The 24,912-nt window shown below is 43.5% G+C and overlaps 1 protein-coding gene across 5 annotated transcripts; it reads right to left on the bottom strand.

The window, feature by feature from the left end:
* Positions 1-760: 760 nt before the first annotated feature.
* On the bottom strand, positions 761-24,535 carry LOC115169839 (protein FAM227A). Of its 5 annotated transcripts, none has more exons than XM_029725854.1 (16): positions 24,422-24,535; positions 13,545-13,721; positions 13,187-13,254; positions 13,032-13,092; positions 12,780-12,880; positions 12,174-12,317; positions 8,769-8,867; positions 8,542-8,646; positions 6,670-6,799; positions 6,296-6,516; positions 5,834-5,927; positions 5,528-5,610; positions 5,151-5,308; positions 3,274-3,426; positions 1,577-1,649; positions 761-1,352 (listed from the first exon to the last, which is right to left on the bottom strand). In XM_029725854.1, the coding sequence occupies exons 2-16, from the start codon at positions 13,663-13,665 to the stop codon at positions 1,257-1,259; spliced, it is 1,707 nt and encodes a 568-aa protein (XP_029581714.1). In that variant the 5' UTR covers positions 13,666-13,721; positions 24,422-24,535; the 3' UTR covers positions 761-1,256. The 5 variants fall into 5 exon arrangements, with proteins under 5 accessions (XP_029581714.1, XP_029581717.1, XP_029581715.1 ...); XM_029725857.1 differs by having other exon boundaries at positions 6,296-6,381; positions 24,426-24,535; XM_029725855.1 differs by having other exon boundaries at positions 13,545-13,709; positions 24,426-24,535.
* Positions 24,536-24,912: the final 377 nt, after the last annotated feature.

Below are 24,912 nucleotides of genomic sequence, written 5' to 3'. Positions count from 1 at the left end.
TGGAAAAAGTTCAACATTGTTTCTACTCTCCCTATTGAGATACTGTGGCATGACCTCAAGAGAGCAGTTCACACCAGACATCCCAAGAATATTGCTGAACTGAAACCAAGGGTTCACATACTTTTTCTACCCTGCACTGTGAATGTTTACATGGAGTGTTAAATAAAGACAAGAAAACGTGTATTTGTTTGTGTGTTATTAGTTTAAGCAGACTGGGTTTGTCTATTGTTGTGGCCTAGATGAAGATTAGATCAAATTTTATGACCAGTTTATGCGAAATCCAGGTATTTCCAAAGGGTTCACAAACTTTTCTTGCCACTGTAAGTTCATGAGACATTTATAAGTTATATTCTTCAAGAATCATTGGGTACATATCATTAATTTATAAGTGCAAAAATGTATGTGGCAACTGCAGATTGCCCCTTTAAAGTCCACTTTAAAACATCCACTTCAGAATAGCGAGATACGGCCAAAGATGCAGAAGCAAAGGAAGCAGTGTTGTTCAAACAAATCTCCTTAAATGGCCTGTGGACTCACCCTAGTGTGTCTCTTGGCTCGGAAGTGTGATATTTCTCCTTTTATGTCATGTAATAAATATTTTACGATAACATTCAGGGAATTCCAATGGCCGGCTGTCTGTCATTTGGTCTGTCAGTCTCTCTCTCTTTCTAGATGACACAGGCCAAATCACGCTGTTAACTAAGTGTTGTTGATCCAGCGCTCTGTTTGAGCTGGCATCAGAGAAAAGCAACGTAGTTTGTTTTCTTTATCAGAGATTTATATTTTATTCAGTAATTAATGTTGTTGTCCTGTTTCTTACCATGAGTCATCAATTGATCACCCTGTAATCAATCTACTGTGCTGTCTGTGCTCTCCTTTCCAAAAGCAATGCTGGTGACCTTGAGAGGTATCGTCTGGGAGGTCAGATAAATATTGTCTATCATAAAGCCAAGATCTCTGTCCAAAACCCCAACCTATCCATATTGGATGTTAGGTTTTACACTCTTTCAGTCTTTGTTTTTAATGATTACTCAGAGTCAACACCATTCAGACACTGGTATTTGTAGCCATGTATATACCGCCACATTGTGCCTGTGGTAGTTCATTACAGCATTCCTGCAGACAGTGTGTACCCTGAAGCGCCAAATATAATCAAAGCCAATACAGGTGAAGCATGTTTTTTAATGCATTTCCGATATGAGGGTAGTCAGGGTTCAGGTTCAGGGTTGAGGGGTCAAACCCGGGGGGTTAAGGGATCAGACTGTGGGGTCAGGGGTGACTTTGTCCAGCCCAGACACAGCAATTTCGAAGGCGTGCATGACCTCAGAGCTGGTCCTGGTGTCCTCTTCATTCTACAATAACAATGACAGAACTGTCACTAAAGGGGTATACAGCTACTGTACTTGTAGCTACTTTATAGCTTATCTACCTTCATTCTACAGTAGTGAGGGCCCTGCCGCCCATTACTGAAATTCATATAGATCAGGTTAAGCCATACTCTCTGTGGCACAACACAACAGCACCACCTTTAATACGACAATAGTGAGGACTCACAGGACAGTCATGTAGAACTTACGATGGTCTCTGGGACCAGTAGCTGGCACAGTCGTTTGGTAGTTGTCTTCTGTGACAGGATCTTTTTCTGTTTCCTGATTAAAAGAGAGAGAAAGGAGCGTCACCAATACAGGACAGAACCAAGCATGCTTTTGTTCACTTTATTATCTTTTGAAAAGACAAAAAAAGCAAAGATACATTCGGGCAGAGGGTAACATATGAAAATATTATAAACTGGGTGGTTTGAGCCCTGAATGCTGATTGGCTGACAGCCATGGTATATCGGACTGTATGCCACAGGTATGACAAAACATGTATTTTTACTGATCTAATTATGTTGGTAACCAGTTTATAATAGCAATAAGGCACCCTGGGGGTTGTGGTAAATGGCCAATATACCACGGCTAAGGACTGTATCCAGGCACTCCGCGTTGCGTCGTGTGTAAGAACAGCCCTTAGCCGTGGTATATTGGCCATATACCAAAGAACCCCATGCCTTATTGCTTAATTATACAACATAAAACACTTATTTACACAGGAGAAAAATTGCATGTGTATGGGCCAGGAAACATTGGTTGTGTGAGAGTAGGCCTAGAATCAGACAGTGAGAGCAGAGTAGACTCTCATTACCCCAAATAGGTGACAAGTATTAATAGGCCAACATAGACAGATCCAAAGCAGACATTACATGGAGCATCATTGACTTCCAACACCACCCGTGGCTCGCTCTGCAGGTCTACGCTAAGCTACATCAATATGGTATCTCTCTGTGTGGTTATTCAAATGATCAAACTGAGCCTACAGGAGGACAAAACCTTGTATGGCTGAGGAACAGTGGGCATGTTTGCGTGCCAGGTGGCACCTTGTTCCCTACATAGTGCACTACTTTTGACCAGAGTGGTTCAATATGTAGTGGGTAGGGTGCCATTTGGGGTGCATCTTACGCCTTATGTGGATGAGACAGCATTATTTTAAATATATATTTTCAACGTTGTTTTTGTATTGACAAGGAGGGACACCATTATGCTAATTGTACTAACATAAAACTGGATATGTTACACAGGGCATTATGGGTATTGTAGTATATAATGCTACAGTTATCAATCAGAAGACTTTGCCAGGTCTCAATAGAAGAGATACACTGAGTATACCAAACATTAAGAACCCCTTCCTAATATTGTGTTGGGGCATGGACTCTACAAGGTGTCGAAAGAGTTCCACAGTGATGCTGGCCCATGTTGACTCCAATGCTTTCCACAGTTGTGTCAAGTTGGCTGGATGTCCTTTGGGTGGTAGACCATTCTTGATACACATGGGAAACTGCTGAGCCTTTAAAACCCAGCAGCATTGCAGTTCTAGACACAAACTGTTGCGCCTGGTACCTACTAATATACCCAGTTCAAAGGCACTTACATCTTTTGCCTTGCTCATTCACCCTATGACTGGCACATATACACAAGCCATGTCTCAATTCTGTCAAGGCTTAGATATCATTATTTAACGTCTCTTCTCCCCCTTATCTACACTGATTGAAGTGGATTTAACAAGCATCAATAAGGGATCATAGCTTTCACCTGGATTCACCTGGTCAGTCTGTCATGGAAAGAGCAGGTGTTCTTAATTTTTTGTACACTCAGTGTATATCTTACAGTGTGTGTCATACTACAGTAAGATATACACTGTAGTGTTGAGCTGCGGTGTTGGGAATGTTAACTGTACCTGAAGTTTTCGTAGCGCTCGTCCAGCTTCCTCTGGTTGAGAACATAGAGTTCCTTGGAGTATTGGCCCCACATGGTCCTGAGGTCCCTGCGGTGGGCCACAGAACGCTCCTGGGCCTGACTCAGAATGTCCCTGTACGTCACTGATCCAGCCGTAACATCACCATGGGGTCAAGGAAGGAACACGGGCTGTGATGTCATGTACAGTGCCATCAGAAAGTATTCACACCCCTTGACTTTTTCAGCATTTTGTTGTGTTACAGCCTGAATTTAAATTGGAATATAGAAATATAATATAATATGGAATTTATATAGAATATAGAATATAAATCTAATGGAATTTAGATTTTTGGCAATAAGTATTCAACTCTTATGGCAAGTTTAAATAAGTTTAGGAGTAAAAAATGTGCTTAACAAGTCACATAATAAGTTGCAATAATACAGTTTAACATGATTTTTTAATGACTACCTCATCTCTGTACCCCACACACAATTATCTGTAAGGTCCCTCAGTAGAACAGTGAATTTCAAACACAGATTCAACCACAAAGACCCGGGAGCTTTTCCAATGCCTTGCAAAGAAAGGCACCTATTGGGTGATGGGTAAAAAAAGAAGAAGCAGACATTGAATATTCCTTTGAGCATGGGGAAGTTATTAAATACACTTTGGATGGAATATCAATACACCCAGTCACTACAAAGATTCAGGCGTCCTTTCTAACTGAGGAAGGAAACCGCTCAGGGATTTCACCAATGGTGAATTCAAAACAGTTACAGAGTTGAATGGTTGTGATAGAAGAAAACTGAGGATGGATCAACAACATTGTAGTTACTCCACAATACTAACCTAGTGAAAATAAGGAAGCCTGTACAGAATACAAATATTCCAAAACATGCATCCTGTTTGCAACAAGGCACTGAATTAATACTGCAAAAAATGTGGCAAAGCAATTCACTTTTTGTCCTGAAAACAAAGTGTTATGTTTGGGGCAAATCCAATACAACACATTACTGAGTGCTAATCTCCATATTTTCAATCAGTGGTGGCTGCACCATGTTATGGGCATGCTTGTAATTGTTAAGTACTGGGGAGGTTTTCAGGATAAAACAGATACAGAATGGAGCTAAGCACAGGCAAAAGGTTAGAGGAAAACCTGGTTCAGTCTGCTTTCCACCAGACACTGGGAGATTAATTCACCTTTCAGCAGGTCAATAACCTAAAACACAAGGCCAAAGTTGCTTACCAAGAATGTTCCTGAGTGGCCAAGATAGACTTAAATCTACTTGAAAATCTATGGCAATAGCTGAAAATGGTTGTCTAGCAATGATCAACAACCAATTTAAAAGAGCTTGCATCATTTTTAAAAGAATAATGGGCAAATGTTGCACAATCCAGGTGTGGAAATCTCTTAGAAACTTACCCAGAAAGACTCACAGCTGTAATCGCTGCCAAAGGTGTTTCTACAAAGTATTGACTCAAGGGTGTGAATACTTATGTAAATTAGATATTTCTGTATTTAATTTTCAATAAATCTGCAAACATTTCTAAAAACATGTTTTCACTTTGTCATTATGGGGCATTGTGTGTAGATGGATGACATTTTGAATTCAGGCTGTAATACAACAAATGTGGAATAAGTCAAGGGGTATGAATACTTTCTGAAGGCACTGTATGTGGATGAGGGCGGCAGAATGGCTAATACAGGAGTACCCTCTAACTTTATCAACAGAATAATCTGTGGGGTACATGGTTGGCGCCGGGACACACACATACACATTTACACATACACATTTACACATTTACACCCACGCAAGGACGCACACTCACATATGTACAGTACACACACACACACTCCATTATTATCATTGTGAGGATATGGAGGCAGCTTGCTGATCTCGGTCCGGGCCACCAGTACGTCTTGTCCCACCTTGGGGTCCATGTGGAGAACACGCATGTAGTACTGCACCAGAGGACTGTTGCCATACACGTTAAACACACTGCGCTTAAACACCACGCCCGGATAGGCTACATGGGACTGGGGGAGAGGGGGAGAAACAGTGGGAATGAGAGAGGGATATGAAGGAGAGCGGATGAGAGAGGGGGTGAGAAAAAAAAGAGTAAGGTGTGTGTTTGTTTGAGAGAGAAAGAGAGAGAAAGAAAGAAAAGATGAGGGGTAAATGAAACCATGTCAGCAGGGAGAGTAAGAGAGACAGAATGAGTGTGAAAGCTGGACTGTGTGAAGTGCCAGTCTGACCTCTCTGGCAGGTGTCTGGTTGGCCTGTCCGGTCAGGGCCTTCAGGTCTGTCCCTGTGATGTTCGCTGAGCCCATGGTCTTCCCTGGAACAACCAGAACATCACACACAGCCAACAACAGAGAGACAGGGGAGACAAGAAGAGCACACAAAGAGAACGTTGGCATTGAGTTGTGGTGAAGTCAATATCACTACCAAGGACCTATGCCATGAATCTCGAACTTGAATCAAGTCCATGCAGAGAAACCACTAAACACAGCCTACATTTAGACTACTTACACTTACCAAATTGAGACATAGAGGTTTACCTTCCGAGCCTGACGTAGTGCTGGTTGTGTCAACTGTGCTTTTAGATGGCTGGCCCTCCAGAGTGGTGTGATTACTACTGGTCAGCAATGAGCTCTGAGACACACACAGAAGGGCATCAGTTCTGATCAAAAGGTGTCTCACTGGCCACAGACTTCATTTCAATGTCTAGTTTTGATTTACATTTGGTTGAGTTGTCCACTAACATGAATTGAATGTCACCATGTCATTGGACTTATGTTAAATGTTCCCTTACGTTGAAGACTTTTTGCAAATCCAATTTGTTTTCCACGTTGATTCAATGTCATTCGATTTTGTGGTTGAAATTACGTGGAAACAACTTTGATTCAACCTGCTTTTGCCCATTGGGGTGTTTGTGTGTGTGACTGAGCGTGTGTGTGCGTGTGTGTGTGTGTGTGTGTGCTTGCATGCCTGCGTGAGTTTGAGAAAATGAAAAGACTAACCGGTTTCTTCCTCAGTAGAGTGGTGGCACTGCTGGTCAATTTACTATGAAAGGGCTCATCAACATAGGCACTGGAGAACATACTGTCCAGGAGAGACAGACATGAGTCACTCTCTTTCTCATTCCTCTTGTTCCCAGAAACAAACTGTACATGAGTGGCTTCCTCTGGCTCCAGAGCCTCAAAATCCCACTTCTTAAAAACATCAGGGGCAGGACAGATACCTGAGACAGACAGACAGACAGACAGACAGACAGACAGACAGACAGACAGACAGACAGACAGACAGACAGACAGACGTAAACAGTGTCAGCTGGGAGGGTAGAAAGGTAGAATTAATATGAAAGACTTTTCTCAGTGAGTGTGTGCAGTGTCACCTCCTGTCCACTGGTAGGCAGTAAAGCACAGTGGGATGAGGAAGGTGTCACTGCGCAGCGTTCTGCAGGACTGAGGGAAACAACAGCAGAAGCAACAGTACAGGGTCTGGGCCAGGGTACTGGGGAACTCCTATAGAGGAAAGAGATTAGGAAATAGTTTTGATTATACTCAGTGTGAGATATATGTAAAAGCTATACAGTTGAAGTCGGAAGTTTACATACACTTAGGTTGAAGTCATCAAAACTCATTTTTCAACCACTCCACAAATTTCTTATAGTTATAGTTATAGTTTTGGCAAGTCGGTTAGGACATCTACTTCGTGCATGACAAGTCATTTTTCCAACAATTGTTTACAGACAGATTATTTAACGTATTATTCACTGTATCACAATTCCAGTGGGTTAGAAGTTTACATACACTAAGTTGACTGTGCCTTTAAACAGCTTGGAAAATTCCAGAAAATTATGTCATGGCTTTGGAAGTCTCTGATAGGCTAGTTGACATCAATTGAGTCAATTAGAGGTGTACCTGTGGATGTATTTCAAGGCCTTCTTTCAAACTCTTTGCTTGATGTCATGGGAAAATCAAAAGAAATCAGCCAAGACCTCAGAAAAGGAATTGTAGAACTCACAAGTCTGATTCATCCTTGGGAGCAATTTCCAAACTCCTGTTAGTACCATGTTCATCTGTACAAACAATAGTACGCAAGTATAAACACCACGCAGCCATCATATCGCTCGTTCTGTCTCCTAGAGATGAAAGTACTTTGGTGCGAAAAGTGTAAATCAATCCCAGAACAACAGCAAAAGACCTTGTGAAGATGCTGGAGGAAACGGGTACAAAAGTGTCTATATCCACAGTAAAACGAGTCCTATATTGACATAACCTGAAAGGCCGCTCAGCAAGGAAGAAGCCACTGCTCCAAAACCACCATAAAAAAGCCAGACTACGGTTTGCAACTGCACATGGGGACAAAGATCGTACTTTTCGGAGAAATGCCCTCTGGTCTGATGAAACAAAAATAGAACTGTTTGGCCATAATGACCATCGTTATGTTTGGAGGAAGAAGGGGGAGGCTTGCAAGCCGAAGAACACCATCCCAACCGTGAAGCACGGGGGTGGCAGCATCATGTTGTGGGGGTGCTTTGCTGCAGGAGGGACTGGTGCACTTCACCAAATAGATGGCATCATGAGATAGGAAAATGTATATGGATATATTGAAGCAACATCTCAAGACATCAGTCAGGAAGTTAAAGCTTGGTCGCAAATGGGTCTTCCAAATGGACAATGACCCCAAGCATACTTCCAAAGTTGTGGCAAAATGGCTTAAGGACAACAAAGTCAAGGTATTGGAATGGCCATCACAAAGCCCTGAGCTCAATCCTATAGAAAATGTGTGAACAAACCTGACTCAGTTACACCAGCTCTGTCAGGAGGAATGGGCCAAAATTCACCCAACTTATTGTGGGAAGCTTGTGGAAGGCTACCTGAAATGTTTGACCCAAGTTAAACAATTTAAAAGCAATGCTACCAAATACTAAATGAGTGTATGTAAACTTCTGACCCACTGGGAATGTGATGAAAGAAATAAAAACTGAAATATATCACTCTCTCTAATATTATTCTGACATTTCACATTCTTAAAATAAAGTGGTGATCCTAACTGACCTAAGACAGGGAATTTTTACTAGGATTAAATCTCATGAATTGTGAAAAACTGAGTTTAAATGTATTTGGCTAAGGTGTATGTAAACTTCCGACTTGAACTGTACATTTTATCTGTGAGTGCTCAGTTGAATCTTATAATATTGTATGTTATGTGCATGATCAATCTATCAACCTGCACGGGAGTAGAGAAATAGAGGCATTACCCTGAGAAACCACTTGCCACTGCGTGATGTTAGACTCTGGATCAGGATTTGGATGTAATTCTCTGCGATTCGTGCAAACAGGCTGTCCTGTATGCGTGCGTCTGGCTGGAGAGAAAAACAAGGCAGCCTTTAATGTACCACCACTTGTGGTTTAAGTCTGTTGACAACTGCACTGCACTAGAGAATAAAAACATATGTGCATAAATGTGACTTTCTGTCAATCTCACCTGGAAGTGCTGTAGAAACAGCCACCAGAAGGAGTCGATGACAAAGTCCTCCATCATAGAAGAAGACAGGATGCTTTGGAACACTGCCTTGTACCTGGGCTACAGGACAGGATGGAGATGGAATGTTTCAAACATTAGTCAGATAATTATAATAGTTTGCTGACAATGTTTGAAATCATATTTCAAGATCATGTTTATGAGCCATACTCTGTTTCCTTAGCCTGGTCCCAGATCTGTTTAATTACACATTTGGCATGACAAAAACCATAGTAGTTAGTTACAAAGACCAAACAGATCTGCAACCAGGCCAATGTTGCCTTTCTTCAAAGTGACTAATGACAAAACAAAAACAAGGATCCCCTACCAAATGAAGAAGGCTACAGCATATGCCCTGTAGTCCAGCGGATAAGAACCAAATATACCCAAGAAGTAGCAAACTTGTTACACTGATACTAGTGTAACCGATGTGAAATGGCTAGTTAGTTAGCGGTGGTGCGCGCTAATAGCGTTTCAATCAGTGACGTCACTCGCTCTGAGACCTGAAGTGGTTGTTCCCCTTGCGTTGCAAGGGCCGTGGCTTTTGTGGCGTGATGGGTAACGATGCTTCGTGGGTGTCAGTTGTTGATGTGTGCAAGGGTCCCTGGTTCGAGCCCGGGTTGGGGCGAATAGAGGGACGGAACCTACACTGTTACATTGGTGCCGTGACCCGGATCATTGGTTGCTGCGGAAAAGGAGGAGGTCAAAAGGGGGGTGAGTGTAACCGATGTGAAATGGCTAGTTAGTTTGCGGTGGCACGCGCAAATAGCGTTTCAATCAGTGACGTCACTCGCTCTGAGACCTGAAGTGGTTGTTCCCCTTGCGTTGCAAGGGCCGCGGCTTTTGTGGCGCGATGGGTAACGATGCTTCGTGGGTGTCAGTTGTTGATGTGTGCAAGGGTCCCTGGTTCGAGCCCAGGTTGGGGTGAAGAGAGGGACGGAACCTACACTGTTACACTAGGTACATTTTGTACATGAGTGTCCTCCTCTGGCTCCAGAGCCTCAAAAGCTCACTTCTTAAAAACATCACCTTAAGGAACATTTTAAAGATTGGAGGCAGTCTGGGAAGCATGTCAGTCAACCAGAGCGGCCATTTTAATAAAATGGCTGCCATTCGGATTTCCTGTTAGAAGAAAATAGGGTAAAATCATTCCAAACAATATCAAAATGACTTTGTAATGTTACCCACCTACTAAATAAATCCCACAGAAAATATTGAGAATAATTCTGATCATAAAATACTTTTAACACCTTGATGGTGCTCCTATCGAGGTCATTTTGACAATAATCCAGTGGCTAAAAAACAATTTGAATATGACAAAGCCACCAAATTCCACAAACAGCTGGGGCATGTCTAAATAAGTATTTTTTGGCTATAGTGTCATCACAGACTTTTCAATATGGCCACCAACCAGCTGCATGGGGCCATATTGGACTAGATTCAGTTAGCCATATCTGCATAAATAATTGTCAGGGTTGTAATGTACTTAAGTAAAAATAATTTAAGTAGTTATTTGGGGGTATGTGTACTTTACTTTACTATTTATATTTTTTGCCAACTTTTACTTCACTACATTCCTAAAGAAAATATGTACTTTTACTCCATACATTTTCCCTGACACCAGAAAGTACTCGTTACATTTTAACAGGAAAATGGTCCAATTCACACACTTATCAAGAGAACATCCCTGGTCATCCCTGCTGCCTCTGATCTGGCGGACTCACTAAACACAAATGCTTCATTTGTAAATGATGTCTATGTTGGAGTGAGCCCATGCTATCGTCAAATAAAAAAATTAAATAAATAAATAAAATATATATATATATATATATATATATATATATTGTACCGTCTGGTTTGCTTAATATAACGAATTTGAAATGATTTATACTTTTACTTTTGATCTTTAAGTACATTTGAACAATTCCATTTACTTTTGATACTTAAGTATTTTTAAAACCAAATACTTTTAGACTTTTACTCAAGTAGTATTTTACTGAGTAACTTTCACTTTTATTTGAGTCCTTTTCTATTAAGGTATACTTTTACTCAACTGTGACAATTGAGTACTTTTTCCACCACTGATAATTGGTACATACAGCCAAATGATGGATTAAAATGTTTGACGGGAAAATGTAAAAAAGAAAAATCTAAAAGAAATTGTCTGGAAAACACAATAAAATTGCCAAAAAGTTCCATATATACAAATTCTTTAAACGTTTAGTAAAAAAGTGGTGAAATTCTGTTTTTTGTAATGTTTTCATGGCTAGTTCCAATACTTTATATACAAACACTCTAAAAAGTCATATGGGTCTTCCCTGAAGTCTACTTTTTGCAATGATATATAATATGATATTCTGTTTTGTGTACATTTTATGAAATGTGACAGGAAACCTGCCTAGTACACATCACTTTAGGAAAAATCACATAGGAATGTATTATGTCTAGCAGAGAGACAGGTAACCCATTTTAACAAAATCATTTTATGAGAAGACCTTTCGGCCTTCAAACAAAGTAAGTAAAAGTCTAAACAAAGATGTTTAGCTATAGTGCCACTGAGATTTAACCTATTATACACAGTGGTGTAGTGCTATTGTTTTAGGTGCCGGAGCGAAAAAAAGAAAATGACGTCATCATTTCTCAATCAACGTTTGCAGAGTAGCCTGTTGAATAATATAATTTTATATGCATGAAACACATCATTCAAATACAACCTATACCTGCCTATACCTACACACATTGACTTGAATAAATATTTGTATATTTAACATCTTCTTGAGTGATGTGAGTAAATGCATTTCAGAGCAGATGTAACAAGCTACAGACTAGCCTACCTGTAGTGTTTCCATTGGGTTTCTTAACCAATTTTTTAGCGGCCATACTGGGATTGATCGCCAGGGGGGTAATGGACAATCTGTGATGACAGTATAGCCACAAATACTTATTTAGATATGCCCTAGCTGTGTGTGAAATTTGGTCTTTATCACATTATCCACAATTTCCTCATGTAGCCGCTAGACTATGGTCACAATGACCTCAATATGACCACTATTAAGGTCTTAAGAGTACATTGTGATTATTGTCTATATTATCTGTGGGGTTTATTTAGTGGATAGATAACATTACAAAGTCATTCTGATATTGTTTGGAACGATTTTACCCTATTTTCTTCTAACAGGAAATCCGGATGGCAGCCATTTTATTAAAATGGTCGCCCTGGTTGACTGACAGGCTTCCCAGACTGCCTCCAATCTATAAAATGTTCCTTAAGGTATCTAGTATTGGTGTACCAAGGTTGATACTTGTATCATAAAATGGAACAATTATTTCACCTATCCGCTGGACTATTGATATAGTGCTGTTTAGTACCTTGTCGGTGAGGTGCGGCTGTGCCCTCACTACGTGGGTAATGATGGTAGAGAAGGTGTTGCTGTGTGGCAGGGGCATGGGCATGTCGTCTCTGAACCCTGGGTACTGATACAGCTCCACCAGCTTGGGCATGCCCACTTCACGCTGAGGGTAAGAGAGAGAAAGCAGATAGATACACATTAAACCATCTCAGCGGGAAAGAAATGTGATTTCCCATGTCTACTTCTTCTGCCTGCTGGGATAACACACATTTCTATTTGAACACACACAAATGACCAACATAAAATCCCATTAGAATTCTCAGTTTAAACTTGGTATGCAGTATTGTCTCTTAATTCAATCAGGAACAAGTCTGTTGAATATTTAATTTACACATGAGTTGAATGGGTCAGAAGAACCTATTACAGTAATTACATTATGTATACAGGATAACAATGTGACCAACCAGCTTCAGTGTTCTCAACGAGGACAGCTCTCACTGATTATGGATGATTATTGATCGAAATTACCATTGACATAATAGGTAGTTCACATTTGGGTTTCACAGGCGATACATCACACCTCTTCAACACCATCCACCTCCCTCCGTCAATTGTGAGCCCTGACCTTTTCAGCTGGCATGTTGCGCCGGCGATTCTGCAGCGACGTGGACGAGTCCTGCTGGGAGGACAGCCGAGTGAACTTTGACCCTGCCTTGTCTTGTCTATCTGGAGGGAGGAGAAATATCACATGATTACTTAACCCTGTATCAAACCATTAGACCATTGCTAAAATTCTGTTTCCCTTTTCCTTGAAACTATAAGAAGACATAAGCATGTCTGAAATGTCATGAACCCATAAGAAACCATGTGTCCGTACCTTTGCCCTCTGCGATAGCAGCTAGGTGAGTATGTAGCGTCTGTCCGCTGTCATAACACATCTGAAAAACACAGCTTCCAGGTCAGGATACAAAGACTATACTATGAGGTGTGTGTGTGTGTGCGTGTGTGCGTGCGTGCGTGGCCTTCACTCACAGAGCTGAAGAGGGGAGGCAAACGGGCAATCCTTGCACTGAGGGTCCCCATTGAACCCACCAAACAGGCTGTCACACCCCCGTTAAGGACAAACACAAATTCACATTGTATTATTTCAATATTTATCAGTCATATCATAACACAACAATGAGGTAATTGAAGAGAAGTGTGTGGGACAGTGAGGGACACTAATGTACATCACCATGATTGTGTAAACTATTTCCCTTAGGCCTACTGTATGGGGACACTGCATGTTTTGAATAGGCTAGGCTACTGCCTCCCTACCATTAGCCTTGTTTAGTCCATGATACGATACAGGGATCTAAACTAGAGCTACCCTAACATGTGAAAAGGATACAGGCTGGAGTGCGTGAGGACTCTTGTAGGCTCTCCTTCTTGCTTCGCGCAGTGACAGGGTTCTCGCTCACGTCCTCCTGGTACACCACGATGGGTGCGCACTGCTCACTAATGTCCGCCATTGTGGACCTCTGCCACTACCACATCTGCCGCTGCAGCAAAAAACCTAGGGACACGGCTGGTGCATGGCGTCATTTTAAGTTCTCAATAAATTCCAAAGCCTATCAAACACTCTCTATAAGCTTATAACAACACAGCAGGAAAAACAGCATGACATTGACATTTCTTACATTTTGATCACAGCAAAAGGAAGGTAACATTGCCACTACCTTGCTCTCCAACCAAGGAGCATGATTTGAGGAGCAAACTGAATCAGCCGAAAAGGAAATACATTGGAGGCTAGTGGGAATTAACAAAAGCGCTTCTTTATTGATATAACAAGCGCATTTTGGCCTTTCATCCTTCAGCCTTCATTGGTATTTACAGAAAGAATATGAAAGAGTATTTTATTTCAAATGACCTCCTACGGCTTCCAATAGGTCATTCTATGTCTATAAACAACTGGTCAGATTTTTGCAACCCAATCACATAGTTTTTTTTGTATTCCCATTGTGATTGATCCTTGAACCCATATGAGGCCATTTTGATATTAGTATTTTATGCATCAACCAATGGAGGTCATGTTTGTTATGGGTGTAAGATGGCACGTTGATGCTATCTGTTGGTAAATGTTCATTACTGCAACACCAGTGTTTTACCAGTGTACTGCATATACCCTTGCAATGTGCTGACACAACTGGTTACTTGCATCAGTGACACCGTCTCGTCATTTAACATCCAAACATGACCACCGCAAATCAGAGCGAACTGTTTGGGTTTACAAAAAATTCAACTGAGTAAAATATTGCCGGGAATTCACCTTAACTACAGTGAGTTTGCTAGTTAGCAATTAGCTTCAGTGTTGTTAGCATCAGATAGACTTGGCTGATAATATTCCCCCTCTCGCCATTATGAAGCTCAGCAGAGATAGGAGCACGAACTGGGATACGTCCAGAAGAGAATGGAAGGACTATGCACCAGCTACTGGACTTCTGGAAAAGGTTGATGATGCAGTGGCTGCCAGTTTGAGGACTATAATGGCCACTGAATGCTGACATCTATACAACCACAACCTGAACCTAACAGCAGCTCAGCAAGGTAACGCAACAGCTATTCTTGATGCTCTTGAACACAACTTTAAGAATGTTATCTAATAGTGTTATGTTTTTGGCTGTTGTGAACAGGAGGATGGGGAATCCATTTACAGCTTTGTCACCAGGCTAAGGGAAAAGGCAGCTACATGTGAATATGGTGCTTTAAGAGACAAACTGATCAGCAATAAGATCGTGCTCGGCATAGCTGATGAAGGCACGTGCAGACGTTTGCAGAGAGCACGGGACCTGACACTGGTCTCGGCATTGGATACATGCCGTGCGGCAAAGATTACTCTTATAAGGATGAGGTCCATGGTGTTCGAAAGGTAGCATATGGACAATGTCAATGCTACATTCAGGCAGCCAGCTAAGAAATTCCCCTTTGCCACAGCTAATGCTAATGCTACAGCCAAATCTGCAATAGACAGCCCCTATACGTGCAGATATTGTGTCATTTCTCACGGATGTGGAAAAGAACACTGCACAACCATATATGAAAATGTGTAAAATCCTGTGGCACAGCTAATCACTTCGAAAGGGTCTGCATGAAGAGCAAGAGAAAGGAGGTTAAAGTGCATTCCATTGAAACAGACACAGATGAAGGGAACATCAGCACTGAGAACCACAACAATGCCAGCTAGATTCTGAGGCCACATGCCTTAAAGACAAAAGGAGGCTTGCGCCCAGAGACAAACAAACACAGAGTAGCACCAAGCTGAAACTGTATTCAGGCGAGCTGATGACCTGTTTAGGCCTGTGTGTGACAGAGTGTGTTGTGCTTGGCCAGAAACACACCCTTAAGTTTGAAATAGTTGAGGCTAGTCAACAGCCATTACTATCAGGGTCAACATGTAAGCACCTCGGGCTTATTAACTTCACCATTCCAGCAGACTTTAACACTATAGACAAAGTCCAGGCTGGGCCTCTGAGCAAAGAGACACTCCAAAGCAAATACCATAATGTCTTCAATGCACCGGTCTAGTCAGTTCCCGGCAAAGTCCACTTTGAGTTGGATGCAGCAAACTAGCCAGTTCAGTGTGCACCTCGCAATGTACCAGTGGCCCTGAAAGCAGCTGTGAAGGCTCAGCTCGACAAATATGAAGCAGATGGCCACATCACATCTGTCCTACATGGCCTACAGACTGGATTAGTAATATGGTTATCTTCAAGAAACCAGACAAGCTACAGCTATGCATTGATCCTTAACACGTCAACCGGGCTCTGCGATGTTCACATAACATTATGCCCACGTTGGAGGATGTTCTTTACAAGCTCCCGAAGGCCAGAGTCTTCACGCTCATGGACGCCAGAGTTGCCTTCCTGCAGTGCAAACTCGACGAGCCCAGCACCTATATCACCACCTTTTGGACACCCTGGGGTAGGAAGTGGTGGTTGAAGCTCCCGTTTTGGGTCTCCTTGGATCCAGATGTGTATCAGTGGAAAACGCACAAGCTGCTGGTTGGACTCAGTGGCGTGGAACCCATAGTAGATGACATCATCGTAGTGGGCTGTGGGGACAGAGCTGAGGAGGCAGACCATGACCATGACTCCAAGCTGCTGGCCCTGATGGACAGATGCAGACAGGTCAAGCTAAGGCGAAGCATAAGAAATCTTCAGTTAAAAGTGCTAGAGGTCCGCTTTCACAGACACATCTTGTCCTCCATCTGATTGATTCAGAGAATGTGAAGGCTGTCTTGGACATGCCACCCCACCCATCTGATGTGAAGTCAGTGCAGCACTTCGTCGGATTCGTCACCTACCTGGTCAAGTTTCTGCCATGGCTCTCTGAGATGTCTGAGCAACTAAGGAGGATCATGGACAAGGACACCATCGGCATTGGCTTCCAAAACACAACACAGAGGTGAGGAAAATAAATTAACTGATCACCCAGACACCTGTCCTGCGATACTATGATGTGTAAAAACCTGTCACGATTCAGAGTGACTCGAGCCAGTATGGACTGGGCTGTTGCGACAGGTAGCCTAGCAGTTAAGAGCATTGGGCCAGTAACCGAAAGGTCACTGGATTGAATTCCTGAGATGGCAAGGCGGAAAAATCTGCAGTTCTGCCCTTGAGCAAGGCAGTTTACCCCCAAAACCAACTGCTCCCCGGGTGCCGATGATGAGGATGTGGATTAACGCAGCCCCGCACACGTGTCTGATTCAGAGGGGTTGGGTTAAATGAGGAAGACATATTTCGGTTGAATGCATTCAGTTGTGCAACTGATTAGGTATCCCCCCATTCCCTTTCCCTTCATGCAGGAGGGCCAGCCTGTGCCATTTGCCTCTAGGGCACTCACTGCGGTCATCCCCCTCTTCAAAGGGGGATACACTCTAGACCCAAACTGCTACAGACCTATATCTATCCTACCCTACCTTTCTAAGGTCTTCGAAAGCCAAGTTAACAAACAGATCACTGACCATTTCGAATCCCACCGTACTTTCTCTGCTATGCAATCTGGTTTCCGAGCTGGTCATGGGTGCACCTCAGCCACGCTCAAGGTCCTAAACGATATCATAATCGCCATCGATAAGAGACAATACTGTGCAGCTGTATTCATCGAACTGGCAAAGGCTTTCGACTCTGTCAATCACCACATTCTTATCGGCAGACTCAACAGCCTTGGTTTCTCAAATGACTGCCTCGCCTGGTTCACCAACTATTTCTCAGACAGAGTTCTGTGTGTTAAATCGGAGGGCCTGTTGTCCGGACTTCTGGCAGTCTCTATGGGGGTGCCCCAGGGTTCAATTCTTGGGCTGACTCTTTTCTCTGTATACATCAATGATGTCGCTCTTGCTGCTGGTGATTCTCTGATCCACCTCTACACAGACGACACCATTCTGTATACTTCTGGCCCTTCTTTGGACACTGAGTTAACTAACCTCCAGACGAGCTTCAATGCCATACAACTCTCCTTCCGTGGCCTCCAACTGCTCTTAAATGCAAGTAAAACTAAATGCATGCTCTTCAACCGATCGCTGCCCACACCTGCCCGCCCGTCCAGCATCACTACTAATCTGGACGGTTCTGACCTAGAATATGTGGACAACTAGAAATACCTAGATGTCTGGTTAGACTGTAAACTCTCCTTCCAGACTCACATTAAGTATCTCCAATCCAAAATTAAATTTAGAATCGGTTTCCTATTTCGCAACAAAGCATCCTTCACTCATGCTGCCAAACATACCCTCGTAAAACTAACCATACTACCGACTTCGGCGATGTCATCTATAAAATAGCCTCCAACACTCTACTAAACAAATTGGATGCAGTCTATCACAGTGCCATCCGTTTTGTCACCAAAGCCCCATACACTACCCACCACTGCGACCTGTACGCTCTCGTTGGTTGGCCCTCGCTTCATACTTGTCGCCAAACCCACTGGCTACAGGTTATCTACAAGTCTTTGCTAGGTAAAGCCCCGCCTTATCTCAGCTCACTGGTCACCATAGCAGCACCCACCCGTAGCACGCGCTCCAGCAGGTATATTTCACTGGTCACCCCCAAAGCCAATTCCTCCTTCGGCCGCCTTTCCTTCCAGTTCTCTGCTGCCAATGACTGGAATGAACTGCAAAAATCACTGAAGCTGGACAGTCATATCTCCCTCACTAACTTTAAGCACCAGCTGTCAGAGCAGCTCACAGATCACTGCACCTGTACATAGCCCATCCAACTACCTCATCCCCATACTGTAATTTATTTTGCTCCTTTGCACCCCAGTATCTCTACTTGCAAACTCATCTTCTGCACATCTCTCTCTCCAGTGTTTAATTGCTATATTGTAATTATTTCGCCACTATGGCATATTTATTGCCTTACCTCCTTTATCCTACCTCATTTGCACACACTGCATATAGACTTTTTCTATTTTATTATTGACTATGTTTGTTTATTCCATGTGTAACTCTGTGTTGTTTGTGTTGCACTACTTTGCTGTCACGGCTGTTCGAAGGAGCGGACCAAAATGCAGCGTGTTCGTAGTTCCACATATTTATTAAAAGTGAAACTGAATGCAATACACTTAAATATACAAAAACAACAAACCGTGACGCAGAGAGGACAACACACTCCTAAAAAGATAATAACCCACAAATAACAATGAGAAAAACCCCAACTTAAATATGATCTCTAATCAGAGGCAATGAGGATCAGCTGCCTCCAATTAGAGGTCAACTCAAACAATCCCAACATAGAAATAGAAAACTAGAACTTAAACATAGAACAACCCAAAACACCCCGCCATGCCCTGCCCTACTCTACTATAGAAAATTACATCTTACTAAGGTCAGGACGTGACAGTACCCCCCCCCCCCCCCAAAGGTGCAGACTCCGAATGCAAACAGACAAAACACAAAGGGAGGGTAGGGTGGGTGACTAATGTCTATGGCGGCGGCTCTGGTTCTGGGCGTAGTACCCCTACCGCCCGCTGATCCCCCCCGCTTCTGTATGTCCGGAGGAACCAGACCATGGATCATCGCCGGAGGCTTCGGACCGCCAACCGCCGCTGAAGTCTCTGGGGTAAAGGCCGCCGTAGAAGACTCTGGGCTGCAGACCGCCGTTGAAGGCTCTGGGTTGCAGACCGCCGCTGAAGGCTCTGGGTTGCAGACCGCCACTGAGGGCTCCGGAGCGTCGCAGGAGGCTCCGGGCTGAGGAGCGTCGCTGGAGGCTCCGGGCTGAGGAGCGTCGCTGGAGGCTCCGGGCTGAGGAGCGTCGCTGGAGGCTCCGGGCTGAGGAGCGTCGCTGGAGGCTCCGGACTAGGGATGCACACTGGAGGTCCGATGCGTGGGACTGGCATAGGTGGCGCCAGACTGGTAACACGCACCTCAGGTCGAGTGCGGGGAGCAGGCACAGGACGTACTGGGCTATGGAGGCGCACTGGAGGGAGAGTGCGAGGAGCAGGGATCGGTCTCACCGGACTGGGGAGACGCTCTAAGGGCCGAGTGCTCACAGCAGGCACTGGCTGTACCGGGTTATGGATGCGCACTGAAAGGAGAGTGCGAGGAGCAGGCACAGGACGTACTGGACTATGGAGGCGCACTGGAGGGAGAGTGCGAGGAGCAGGCACAGGACGTACTGGGCCGCGGATGCGCACTGGAGGTCTGGAGCGTATGGCTTGCACAACCCGCCCTGGCTGGATGCACAACTCAGCTTGACAACTGCAGGGTGCGGGCACAGATCGCACCGGCCTGTGAATGCGCCCTGACGACACAGTGCGCATCACCGCACAACACGGTGCCTGCCCCGTCACTTGCTCCCCGCAGTAAGCACGGGAAGTTGGCTCAGGACTCCACCCTGACTCTGCCCAACTCCCCGTGTGCCCCCCCAAAAAATTTTTTGGGGGGGCTGCCTCTCGCACTTGCCTCTGGGTGGATATAGTGCCTCATAGTATCGCCGCTCCGCTCTCGCTGCCTCGATTTCCTCCTTCGGCGGCGATACTCCCCAGGCTGCTTCCAGGGTCCTTTCCCGTCCAATATCTCCTCCCAAGTCCATTTGTCCTGCTGCTCCATTCCACGCTGCTTGGTCCTTTTATGTTGAGTTATTCTGTCACGGCTGTTCGAAGGAGCGGACCAAAATGCAGCGTGTTCGTAGTTCCACATATTTATTAAAAGTGAAACTGAATGCAATACACTTAAATACTTGAATATACAACAACAAACCGTGACGCAGAGAGGACAACACACTACTCAAAAGATAATAACCCACAAACAACAATGAGGAAAACCCCAACTTAAATATGATCTCTAATCAGAGGCAATGAGGATCAGCTGCCTCCAATTAGAGATCAACCCCAAACAATCCCAACATAGAAATAGAAAACTAGAACTTAAACATAGAAATAGAAAACATAGAACAACCCAAAACACCCCCTGTCACGCCCTGCCCTACTCTACTATAGAAAATGACATCTTACTAGGGTCAGGGCGTAACATTTGCTTTATCTTGGCCAGGTCACAGTTCTCAACTAGCCTACCTGGTTAAATAAAGGTGAAATAAAAAAATTAAAAATTAAAAATCTCCAACACAGCAGAACTACGCTCAGATAGAGGAGTGCCTCAGCATTTTGTTTTTATGCCAACGCTTCCACCACTACCTGTACGGGTGCGACAACATTACAGCAGAGACAGATCACAAGCACCTTATCGCTATATTCAGCAAGGCTCTCCTGAACGCCCCAAAATGACTGCAGAACATGCTACTGGCTCTACAAAGCTACAACCTCAAGGTGGTGTATAAGCCAGGGCCGGAGATGTATGCGAGTGACAGGCTCATCAGGGCTACTGCATCAGACACACACACACGCTCCATGCATGAACAACATGCAGTGTGCAGCTTACAAACAGAGCAAGTGGATGATGAACTCATCAACCAGGCTGACTACCTCAATGTTACGGACCAGCGCCTTATTCAAATCAGACAGCACACAGACAGGGAAGAGCACCTCCAGACATTGAGGTCTGTGATTCTGATGGGCTGGCCAGACTGCAAGGAAGAAACTGCTCTAGCCATCAGAGAATATTGGCCAGTCAGAGAAGAGCTCATTGTTCAAAATGAGGTGCTATTCAAAGGTCAGAGAGTCGATATCCCTGGTCCCTGCGCCCTGGGATGATGGCGTGTGTGCACTCAAGTCACATTGGGGTAAGGCCTGTTACAAACAAGCACGTGACACCCTGTATTGGCCAGGAATGCAGAGTGAAATAAAGGACTATGTCAACAAATGCACCATCTGCAATGTATACCCTATTGAGCAACAGAGAGAGACAATGATATCCCACGAGCTACCGATGCAACCCTGGCAGATAGTAAGTCTAGATCTCTTTCAGCACAGCGGCAAAGACTTCCCTGTTAGTCGATCATTACTCAGCAAAGTCAACGATCAAACGCTCAGTTTGCCCACTATGCCCAGGCAGATGAGGTCATCTCAGATAATGGAACCCAATTTGCTTGCTTTGTGTTCTGGAAATTTGCTGCAGAATGGGAATTCAAGCACCTCCTTGCAACGACACCCAAAAGCTCAAGGGAAGGCCGAGTCGGTGGTCAAAATCGCAAAGAACCTCTGCAAAAAATCTCTGTGAGAGGTCAAGGATGCCTGAAAAGTGGTTATACAGTGACGCAATACCCCAACGGAAGGCATGGATAGCCAACCTGATCTCATAGTTTCACATCAGAATTTGCCTTAATTGGATGAATGTTGATTTTTGACCCATTAATTTCACGTGGCTATAGGGTTAATTCCGCGTGGCTACAGGGTTAATTCCGTGTGGTTACAGGGTTAAAACAGAAACAACTCAAAGGGTTAAGTTGAGGTATTAATTCTGAGTGGTTAACGTTAGGGCTATGGTTTGGTGAAGGCTTAAAACAAAATAATTAAAAACAATGCGCTGTTTCAATTAAGCATCATCATGCTTGCTAGAGAATTGTGAACTGCCTTGTGAGTTTGAGCCCATATATTGACGGCTCTTTCTTGTGACCAGCCTGGGATAGCAGGCCGGCTGAGCGCTTAAAAGCAGCTCTACCAGGGGACCGGACAGGCCTCTGGAGACTCGGAAAGTTGCACCACACTTCTACTTGGTCACTGTACCGTCATAACAGGGTTAATCTCTTGGTTGCTGAGCTAACACCTACTCAGAACCCTGACGGTCATAGGGGTCGCATGACAAATGACGGACACCCAGCAAGTCACATGGGGCCTGAGGCACTGGGCGAAGAACCAGCGGATCACAGGGCGGCAGCTTCCTCTCCCATCAACACTCCCCTCAGACTGTCAGGTGACACGCCTGTGCATGATCCCCAGAGTCCTGACTGAAAAGCCCCCAGTCTTTTCATGCTGTGGATGGCTGTCGCAGCCATCTAAGATACTTAGTCTGTAGGTTTTCTATATGGACTGTTGACAGAGTAAAAAAAAAAAAAACAAGACAAAAAGACAGAATGCACTGAGTATTTTTTCTGAAGACTTGACTATCATTTTTAAAAAAAGGGAAAAGTGAAGAGACTGAGACAAATGGACTCAATATCATAATTTGTTGTTAATTTTATATCTGAAAAAGTCCAAACCTTTCATGTTGGATATTATTACTAGGTTTGTTGTGTTAGTGAATAGACAATCCCCTGTCCTTTTTTCTGAAAGGGAAGACGTTATGGGTGTAAGATGGCACGTTGATGCCATCTGTTGGTAAATGTTCATCACTGCAACACCCAGTGTTTTACCAGTGTAATTCATATACCTGGATGTATTGAAATGTGCTGAACAAGACTGGTTACTCGCATCCACGGCCGGCCTGCTCATTAGGCGGGACTAGGCAGCCGCCTATGGTGGAAAATTGACGAAGGCGGCATTTTCTGAGCTAAACTGACCTAGACGCACCTCCAAAAACAACTCATAAAACCTAATAATTCTGCCCCTAAACAATGACAATTTTTAGGTGAGCGTTAATGCCGCCATGTGATAAACTGTGCCCACTTTATCAAAGGCAGGGGCGCAAAATATTTTGCTTGTTCATTCCCAGCGTGCCTCTCCAGGGTGCTGGGAGAGACGCATCGCTGCGGCACTCGACCAACATTCCGTCCAAAAATTATCTAATATAAATCATGTAGCAGATATGGGATATGGTAGAAAGAGTATGTGGCCTTTTATGAAGCCTACAGGCTGGAGATAAAATATATGACAATGTAATGAGATGGGACACTTTCTACATCATGCAGGTTTCTTCGATCAACTAGCCTAACCTAAATGACGTCAAATCAAATAAAAACATGTAATGTTAACAAACAACATATCCTAAAAACACGACAGGTCAAATTAAAATGGTCAATATGGAATGGCCAATCACAAATGTTCTCCAGGAGTTTCACCCCATTGTCATGATCAGTGGTTTCAAGTTTCTATCTGTCAATTTTTGACAAGCTGCATTTCCCGCTGTGTAAACACATTGCAAATAGGGTCACGATAACTCCTGATGAAGTTGGGTAGCTGATATTCAGAGCTTAAATAGCGAAATTGATTAATAACAGAAATCAGGATTAATAAATCCAATGACACTGCCAGTTTTACAAATGGTGGGACTACCACATGGATCGGCATTCATAAAATTCCATTGCAGGCTGACATGGTAGGCTACACACCAGTAAGCACAAGCTGACGTCTTTATTAGTGTTTTACTAACGGTAGGCTACCACATAGATGGGCATTCATAACATGTTATTTCAGGCAACACTGTAGGCTACACCTCAGCAAGCACATACCAACACCAACGCATGTATTTTTTATGCAATCCGGACCGGCCTTGATTTCCACATCCACGGAAAAAAAGAACGGAAAGGACCAGCCCTGCTCTGGTCATTTAATGCTGCATTCAAAACAACTGGGAACTAAGAAATCTCGACTTCTGACTTCAGCGTATTCAAGACAACTGGGAACTCTATTTTTTTTTTAAGATCATGCACCTCGGAATTCTAAATCGGAAACTCTGGCATCTTTCTAGATGCGGTAGTGTTCTAGTGCCCTCTTAAGAGTTTTGGAATTTCCTCTTCCTTTTTTTGTTACCACGCAATGTGCAACTTTTTCTATTAAAGTTTAATGGACGTCTATTTTGGAGAGCAAATCTGTGAAGAAAAACTACTGTCTAATCACATGCGGTGCTAAAAGCCGTATATCTCTCCATTGACGAAGTGTTTGATTAGAAGTTACCTACGTCAATTTGCCTGGCTGTAAAACCCCTGTCCAGTCGTCCTGTCCCCTCGTACTGAAATTCACGCAGCTCTGTGTGTGGAATTCAAGAGCGCGTTACCGAGGAAACCCTGTGACGCCATCCAAGAAATATTGCAGATAAAGACAGGCCTACTAGTCTAAATACTCTACTAACATAAAAGCTGTTAGAATTATAAGTGTATGTATGTCCTTGTGTAATGTGATATTGTACCCCCTAGCCCAATTGTCCATTGTATATTATTCATATATACTTGTGTTCCCACATGTACTTCCTGTATTGATTTGTTGTTAATAAATTCTTTTTTAAAAACTTAACTTAAAAAAAGACAGGCCTGTTAGCTCCTCATTAAAATTACATGGGAATAATTTTTTTAAATACTATAAAACGGAATGTCTAGACTGAGCATTATGATGTATTTACAAGACACTAACTACAACAACCTATGGTAGCCATGTTAGCTTCCCATTAA

The sequence above is a fragment of the Salmo trutta genome, chromosome 31 (assembly GCF_901001165.1).
Source record: "Salmo trutta chromosome 31, fSalTru1.1, whole genome shotgun sequence".
Lineage (NCBI taxonomy): Eukaryota > Metazoa > Chordata > Actinopteri > Salmoniformes > Salmonidae > Salmo > Salmo trutta.
This window is presented reverse-complemented; position numbering and strand designations above follow the sequence as displayed.